This window comes from Corvus hawaiiensis, chromosome 4, assembly GCF_020740725.1.
Source record: "Corvus hawaiiensis isolate bCorHaw1 chromosome 4, bCorHaw1.pri.cur, whole genome shotgun sequence".
NCBI classification, from domain to species: Eukaryota; Metazoa; Chordata; class Aves; order Passeriformes; family Corvidae; genus Corvus; species Corvus hawaiiensis.
The window spans coordinates 2,109,939-2,115,938 of NC_063216.1; the positions used below are offsets into that span (position 1 = coordinate 2,109,939).

Sequence of the window (6,000 nt, forward strand, 5' to 3'; positions counted from 1 at the left end):
GGTTTAGTTGTTGCTGAGTAGTGCTACCCCTAAATCAAGGACTTTTCAGTGTCCCATGCTCTGCCAGTGAGGAGAGGCACCAGAAGCTGGGAGGGAGCGTGGCCAGGGCAGCTGATGCAAACTTGCCAAAGGGATATTCCATACCATGGACCATCTAGCCCAGTGTATGAACTGGGGCTGATCACAGGGAATCAGTATTTTACACTTGCAGTTTCTCCAGCTGGAGCCCACTGTCAAATTTTCAGGATGTCTACAGATTTTCCCTAGCTAAATAGAAGCAAGCAAACCCTGTCACCGTCTCTGGGTGTCTGTGCTTGGTTGGTTGTTTCAACTTCAGTTGTGTAGCCAAAGTTATGACGGCCGTCTTCAAAAGTAAACTTGTTTAAGAATAGCTAAAATGGTAGTAAAATACTAGAATTACTGTAGATTCCATCTTGTTGGTACAAAGTAGAAATACAGGCTTCAGACAGCACTGGAAATGGGATAAAATTAATGTAAGAGGAACACTGTTAGATGAAAATGGACAAGCAATAGAGAGCACTTGCACAGAAAGGAGTGGGGAGTGGTATCGAGCACCTGAATTTGCTTTCTTTTTCTTTGTTCTGTTGTAGTTTGGTTTCAGACTTTAGTATCTTGTCGGGTTAATGATGACCATGTGGTGTGTTTTGGTGAGTAATCAGCGATAAAGTAGTGTCAGGGAAAGGGGGAGCTCCCAGCAAAGCTCATATAAGAGGTCCCATTCTCTGGAAACGCCAGCTGGACCAGCTGGGTTCCGTAGTCTCTACTGAAATGTAGGTCAGGCAGCTGCTGCTCCTGCAGAGCCCCTCTCATCTTTCTTCCAGCTCACCAAGTTTCCAGGTGTCCTGTTCTCCCGTACAGGGGAGGGAACGCTGAAGCCGTCGTTCACATGTTGTGTCCTCCTTTTGTTTGTAGGGAACAGTCTTTACTTTGGAATCCGAAGAGGAAGAGTATCCCGGGCTCATTGCAGAGGACAGCAATGACATCTACATCCTGACCAGTGACAACTCAGGACAGGTGAGCCCCCCGGAGTCCCCCACGGTGACCACGTCGTGGCAGTCGGAGAGCCTGCCCGTCTCCCTGTCGGCGAGCCAGAGCTGGCACACAGAGAGCCTGCCAGTGTCCCTGGGACCTGAGTCCTGGCAGCAGGTGGCTATGGATCCTGAAGAAGTCAAAAGCCTGGACAGCAACGGAGGGGGTGAAGAGAGGAGTGAGAACAACTCTTCCAACTCCGACATTGTGCATGTGGAGAAGGAAGAGATACCAGAGGGGATTGAGGAAGCGGTGGTGTCAGCCGGCGCTGCAGAGACCATGCAGGCAGCGTTTCCAGAAACCTCTGCTGCTTTACAGGAAACAAAGCCTCCTGAAATTGCTGCTGCTGAAAAAGCACATCCCTCTGCACTGCTGCGTACAAAACAGGAGGAAACGGGAAAAGCAGCTGAAGAGCTTATTGAACCTGAAATCCCCGTGTTAAGTAAACCTGTCCCAAAGTTAGCCCCATCAGAAGAAAAGGCTGCACCAGAACCTGAGAAAATACTGCTTCCAGGGGGAAAAAAAGTGGGGAAGGAGGGCCATTTGGAAGAAATAGAAGAGAAATCCTCAGCTGCAGAGGAGAAGCCTATCCTATTGCCAGAAGGGAAATCTATACTGCTGTACGGCGGGGCTGCTGCGGTTGCTATATTGGCTGTAGCAGTCGGAGTAGCGCTGGCGCTTAGGAAAAAGTAACGCAGCTCTCTTGAGGAGGAGGGGGGAGAGAAGAGAGCACATCCAATTTTTGTAGTTGTGTTACCTAAAGGTTGAGCTGCCTGCTGTTTAATTGGACATTTGAGTAACTCAGTGGTGATGAGGTGAGGTTGTTCAATAAGCCTCCAGCTACGGACAATCATGTTTTTAGTAGAATTGGGGCGGGGACTGGTTTTCGTGATTAAAGTATGGGGGTATTTTTAAAAAAAAAAAAAAATCTGCAAATTTAAGAACTTAAGTGCAGGTGCTGAAGAAAGGGGTGCTCATACTCTAGGAACTGGAACAGAGAATCCCCAGGGGAAGGGGAGAGCCAGCTGCTGCCAGCCCCTGGAGATTTTGGCTTCTCAGATTGACCGCTATTGCAGCTGTGCTGTCTTGTCACTTCCTGTTGCGCCCCTGAGCCCCTCCTAACAAACATTAGCCAACCTGAGTCCTGTAGCGAGAGGCTGGTCTCCCTTTTGTCTCAGCTTCCTCTCAGGTACAGCACTGCTCCTCATAACCTTCCAGGTTCCTCCTAAGCCCCAGTGGGACAGTGCTTATTCTTACCTCTTGGCTCACACCGGTTTTGGCCCCTAACGTTTATTGGAGCCCCATCCTGTGAAGATGCTGCCTCTCTATAGCTGTATTATCTCTGAGCATCCTGGTGTTCCTGGGGCAGAGGTGCTGCCCAGGAGGGTGGGGGGGGCCACTGCTATTTGCTGGTTTGAGAATCCATTTGCTCTGCTCCTGCCCAGCCCACTTTACTGCAACTCTTCAGTTATCAGAGGTACGAAGTTCATGCTGGACACGGTGCCATTGGGATCAGTACTCTGATATCTGGGGTATATTCAGCAAAAATACAGCAAAACCGTGTGGAAGCAAGGCCAGTGCCTCAAGTGCAATTCAGATGTTAGACGCTCTGCTGTGTCACGCTGCAGTCTGCATTGTCTTTCCCAAGTTAAGCACAGAGTGTATTTAGTCCTCACTTGGTCTTGCCTGTGACAGAATCCCAGATATATAAAGCAATGGATTCTAGTAACTGAGCAAAAGAGCATTAAACATCTCTATCTGCTTCTTCCTGACCTGGCCCGGAGTGGTGTTCAGTGCGATTTCTTTTGCCACTGTGAATCTGTAATTAGCTAAACTTACAGCTTCACAAAGGATGAGCAAGTTACTTTGGCAAAAAAGGAAATGCCCCTTCCTGCAGTCACAACACTTCAGGTGTGTGTGGAGAGAAACCTTTCAAGTATTGCCCTGCTCCTTAGTCGGATCCAGCCACAAGCGTTGCTCTTTCAGCGCGTGTTTGTGTGTCTGTCCTTGTCCATCCTGCAGCTCCGTGGGCAAGGCCTTGGGCTTCCCAGGAAGAACTGTGGATGCATCTCTGAGGGTTGGTGCTGGCACTGTGGCTTAGACCAGATGGAGGAAGGTGAAAGGGAACTTGTGATAATGTAAAAAACTAAACATGAGCTTATGGGAATCTTCGCAAAGCACAAAGATAAGGTACTTTTATTTCTAAATAACCATATCAAGAGTACATCTCCTGATGAGCCTGTTTCTTACAGGATCTCAGAATGAAGAGATCTTAGTATATTCTCTATTTTAGAATATTCTTGCTGCATTTTCCTATCCCAGGATGCTGGAAAGTTAGTCAGAATGTGTCAGATTCTGAGGAATTATTTTTGTTTAAGCTTTTCTGAAATGGATTTTTTAGAAAACTTACTGGATTTTGAACTCTGTGTGTGTGAAGTTGAATATTAAGAGGAAGGGTTGTCATGTATATACTGCTGCTGTGGACTGAACTTGGGAGCTCTGGAGTTCTGGACTGTACTGTTGATCGATTGCTCTTCTTCCATGTACAAAACATAGTAGGTTGGCCTTATCAGAAAAAAACCCCCAAATCTTTTACCACATTGCTGAATGAGATTGACTTTTTTTTGCCATGTTCTGGTGCCCTGCTGGTACTCGTTGTTGTGCTGTGTCCGCAGAATGGGTCACTGGGACCTCTTCACGCCACATACTCTGGTGTCTGCCTTCCCCCACCACAGCAGTTCCCTCTCCTGGCCCCTTGCAGGAGTTTCCCTCACGTGGAGGAGAGGTCTCTTCATGCTCTGTCACGGACATGCAGGACCAGTTTTGCTTCGTTTCACGTGTCGTGTTTATCGAGGAATGTTGCAGTCTCTGAAGTGGCAAGGGCAGCTTTATTGCTTGGTCAGTCAGGGTAGGGCTGCCCCTCTCCTGCTGCTTTGCTGGTGGCTTTGGGTTCTTCTCTGGGCACGTTCTCTGTGGGAGAGAACTGTTCTTAACCTACAGCCTCTCCTTACTGAAGATGATGAACCTACTTTTGGTACATCCCCACCTCTAGCCACACAGCAGGTTACTCTGAAGCAGAGATGGAGTCTGTGGACACTGGATAAGTTGTGAACCGACAGGGGGAGGATGGAGGCAGGGCTGGTGTTACTTCATCTCTTCTGTGGATGTGGTTGTTTGGGTAGTAGTGTGGAGATGGGTAGAGGATAGACAAGAATAAATCCAGGCTGGCTAGGGAGGAAATTCCTAACTTACTGGCACAAGGAGCCCAGTGGGGCATGAAATAAAAAGCTTCCACGCACAGCAGTGAGAAGGTGGCAGTAGCAGTAAGGAAAATAGATTACTGTGTTAGGCATTTTTGTGGTCAGGCAGAAGCCTTGAGTATCCGGTGTGTTGCTACATGTAATGGAGCATCAGTTGCACCATGTTTTGGTTGCTTGGTCCTTTCTTTATAAAATTCTTCTCCTTTTAGGGTCTTTCAGATTTGACAAGTCAGCAAGATTTTGTACCCTCTTGTCCCCCACCCCACTGACCACGTGTTCAGAAAATTCCTTGTATGAGTCTTTCCTCCAGGAGCACTCTGCTAGTTAACAAGGTCAGCTGTGGGGTGACTTGAGTCAGAGTTTGGAGTCCTGTGGTCAGAGCTGGGACAGGCTTTGTGGAAGTCACCAAAGGGTGGATAAGCTCAGATGGCAGCGTTCTTACAGACCTGAGTGAGAGGCTGCACTGCTAAGAGGTGTGAATTAGAAAATGTAAGTTTTCTTCCCCCCATCTTCAAGTATGTTACAGTATTCTTAAACTGCAGGGTCCAGTTACCCCGAAAGGTATGATGCAGCCTCTCTTCAGTGGATCTCTTGTAGCTGGCAGAGGGAAGGCAGGAGCTATATACTTAGAACAGGGCATATAGAATTACTTTTGCTTGTTTTGCTTATCCCCTTCCCAGAAGTGCCTCAATATCTGTCCTCGAGTGGCCTCTACTTTAACAAAATAATCTACCTTAGACCCATTCTGTCTTCACTTTATCCTTAGCATACCCTAAAGCTGAGATGCTAAAACAGCAGAGGACTGGATCTATGAAAAAAGTGGCACATACTTAGGGAACTGCAGTGGGCAGCACGCTCAATAAAGAGCTGTCAGGGGAGAGGCTTTCTCTCTAAGATAAGGTGCAACTTAAATTCAGCTGTGCTTAATTCTAAGCTAGGCTTAGTTGGGTACTGTGGCTGGGAGCTGGGCAAGGACTTTCTTAAGCTGGCACTGCAGGAACAAGAGGCTGAGGGCAAAGACTGAAACCCAGATTCCTCTGTTGCCCAAAAGCCCAAAGTGCAGATGCGGAGCCACGTCCCAGCCTGTTGCAGCTCTTGGGTGCTGGGTGGAGCCTGGTGGCTCCTGCCTCCTGCATCCCTTGAGCTTCAGAACATCCAGGCTGTGAGGCTGTAGGTGGCATGGCAGTGCTGAGCTGCTCAACTGGCCCAAACAGGAATATTACTGGGTGCACAGAGAGGCAGCTTAAAAACTCAAGGTTTTGGTTCTCACTGGTCTGGGTGGATGCTGAGTAGAGGTTCTCATGGTGGGAATTCAGCTGCTGAAAACTACTGAAAATGACTTCAATCTAAAATACTAGGTCTGGCCCAACAAAACAAGCAGAGGCAAGGAAGCAGCACTTCTGCAGCTTTCTGTCCTTTCAGATGTGAATCTGCAGGTACTCACCAGTCCAAAGAGAAGCCCCAACCACAGAGCCGGGCAATGCAGCAGAAGCGTGGTCTCTGTTCAGTATTGCACTGGGGTTTGGTAAATTCTGGCTGGGGGTGAAGTGCCTGTTGTGGTGGTTGCAGTTTCTTTCCTAACTTGCCTTCTGGAGAGCAAGTCAGTGTTACAGGAATCCATCCTTGCTGTCTGCAAGGGCTTCATTTTTCATCCTGCCTGGGGCTGTGCTCAGGCAGCTGCAGCTCAAGG

General features: G+C 48.3%; 1 protein-coding gene across 2 annotated transcripts in view; it reads left to right on the top strand.

Moving 5' to 3' along the window:
* BCL2L13 (BCL2 like 13) overlaps positions 1–5,769 on the top strand; it is a 37,496-nt gene extending 31,727 nt beyond the window's left edge. For both annotated transcript variants that reach the window (XM_048300317.1, XM_048300318.1), the window contains exon 7: positions 934–5,769. In XM_048300317.1, the coding sequence (XP_048156274.1) occupies positions 934–1,743 (810 nt within the window). In that variant the 3' untranslated portion in view covers positions 1,744–5,769. The remainder of the gene's footprint in view (positions 1–933) is intronic.
* Positions 5,770–6,000: the final 231 nt, after the last annotated feature.